The sequence below is a fragment of the Eimeria mitis genome, genomic scaffold (genome assembly GCF_000499745.2).
Source record: "Eimeria mitis Houghton genomic scaffold, Emh_scaff626, whole genome shotgun sequence".
Classification (NCBI taxonomy): Eukaryota; Apicomplexa; class Conoidasida; order Eucoccidiorida; family Eimeriidae; genus Eimeria; species Eimeria mitis.
The window spans coordinates 11,313-13,338 of NW_013574448.1; the positions used below are offsets into that span (position 1 = coordinate 11,313).

The 2,026-nt window shown below is 56.2% G+C and overlaps 2 protein-coding genes across 2 annotated transcripts in view; one reads left to right on the plus strand and one right to left on the minus strand.

The window, feature by feature from the left end:
* The window catches only part of EMH_0018200 (uncharacterized protein), a gene marked incomplete at both ends in the record, with an annotated part of 3,038 nt that extends 2,632 nt beyond the window's left edge, over positions 1-406 (plus strand). The window contains 2 exons of the mRNA XM_013501069.1: positions 22-68; positions 159-406. Coding sequence (XP_013356523.1) covers positions 22-68; positions 159-406 — 295 coding nt within the window. The remainder of the gene's footprint in view (positions 1-21; positions 69-158) is intronic.
* Positions 407-982: 576 nt separating this feature from the next.
* Positions 983-2,026, minus strand: part of EMH_0018210 (uncharacterized protein) — a gene marked incomplete at both ends in the record, with an annotated part of 4,109 nt that continues 3,065 nt past the window's right edge. The window contains one exon of the mRNA XM_013501070.1: positions 983-1,824. Coding sequence (XP_013356524.1) covers positions 983-1,824 — 842 coding nt within the window. The remainder of the gene's footprint in view (positions 1,825-2,026) is intronic.

Genomic DNA, 2,026 nt, shown 5'->3' on the forward strand with positions numbered 1-2,026 from the left:
CAGCGCTTGCTTCTGCTGCAGGGGAACGAACGGGGGTGGTTCGCTTGAGGAGACAGTCTCTTTACTTTGTGGGTGGCTTATGAGGGCCCCCAACACAAATTTTTCTTTCTCTGTTTATGCGGCAGCCTGCAGTCTCACCTTTACCTAAGAAACTCCAGCAGCAGCAGCAGCAGCAGCAGCAGCAGTAGCAGTAGCAGCAGAAGCAGCAGCAGTAGCAGCAGTAGCAGCAGCAGTAGCAGCAGTAGCAACAGCAGCAGTAGCAGCAGTAGCAGCAGTAGCAGCAGCAGCAGTAGCAGCAGCAGTATCAGCAGCAGTAGCAGCAGCAGCAGCAGTAGCAGTACTAGCAGCGGGAGCAGCAACAGCAGCAGCTTGCTTTGTTTCTGTTGCAGTAGACTATAGTATGTAAACTAGTATATATGTTTTGTTTTTTTTTTTTTATTTTTTTTTGTATCAACCTGAATTAAACAAAACTTAATAAATAAATAAAGAGTAGTAAATATAAATATAAATATAAATATAATATAAATAAATATAAATATAAATACAAAAAGGGGCCCCCCTGTTGGCTCCAAGCAGCAGTGCATCGACGCGCTCGTTGCTTCCTTCAGGGGCCCCTGGCTGCTGGGGAGCCCCCCCCAGGCTGTTTGCGTTTGCTGCTGGGGGGCCCCCCGGGCTGGTTGCGTTTGCTGCTGGGGGGCCCCCCGGGCTGGTTGCGTTTGCTGCTGGGGGGCCCCCCATCATGCTGACGCTAAAAATGTATGTTTTAGGGGGGCCCCTATCGGGCCCCTATCTACAGTGTTGGCTCTCGGGGGGCCCCCTATCAATCTATAGCGGATAGAGCTGGCTGTATGGGGGGCCCCCCTGTCCATCTATTGTTGATGAATATATATATAGTATGAGTGTTTGGGGGGCCCCCTGTGTGGTACTACTGCTGCTGGCTGGGGCTGGGGGGGGGGGCCCCCCTGCATGCTGCAGCCGCTGCTCACTCCTCACGGCCGCGGCGGGGGCCCCTGGTCGTACCAGTACCCTTTGACGAACTCTGTCTGGGGGCCCCCCCCCTAGAAGACTTTGTAGACCCTGTAGAGGCCTCGGTGCTGTCCGTGCTGCTGCCGCTTTTGGGGGGCCCCCCGCTTGTTTCTCTTTCTCTTGTTCTGCGTTTGTATAGAGCTGGTGTTTCTCTTAGGGTTGGGGGGAGGCCCCATATGCCTTCTTTGTTGTTTATTGCTATTTGCTGCTGCCGCCGCAGCTGCTGCTTTCTCCCTGCATACACTGCACCCTTTGCGGTGTATAGGGAGCTCAATCCCCTTCTAAGCATAACATCACTAGCATCATGCAGCAGCGTGGGCTGTTGCTGCTGTTGCTGCTGCTGTTGCTGCTGCTGCTGCACCTGCTGCGGCTCCAGTAACTGCAGCAGCTTTGCCTCTCTTCTCCCCTCAGCTTCTGTTGCATTCTCCCGGGGGGCCCCCCCGGGGGCCCCCAACGCCTGCTGCAGCGCCTCTCGCCCCAAACCCAGTACCTTAAAGGGGTCCTCTACAACCTCGGGGGCCTCCAGCAGCCCTAGAAGCACTTCGCCTGGCGTGGGGGGCCCCTTGGGCGTAGTAGGAGACTCGGGGGCCCCGGGGGCCCCGGGGGCCCCTCCTTTGGGGGCCCCCTGGGGGGCCCCCTGGGAGGCCCCCGAACCGCTTTTTGCTGAACCCTTTGCTGCGGACCCCTTCGTGCTCCCCTTTGAGCTCCCCTTGTTGCTGCTGCTGCTGCTGCTGCTGCTGCTGCTGCTCTTGGGGGCCCCCCCCTTGGACCCCCCTGCAGCGTCCTCTTGGGGGCCCCCTGATGATGATGTTTTTTTTGTTGTGTTTTTTTGTGTTTCTTTTTGTCCTGTTGCTGCTGCTGCTGCTGCTGCTGCTGCTGGTGCGTTTGTAGTTTTATCGTTTTTATTTGTAGCAGCTTTGATAGATGAGCCTTTGGTGGATGTACGGGATCTGTTTTTTGTGTTTGCTGCTGCTGCTGCTGCTGCTGCTGCTGCTGCTGC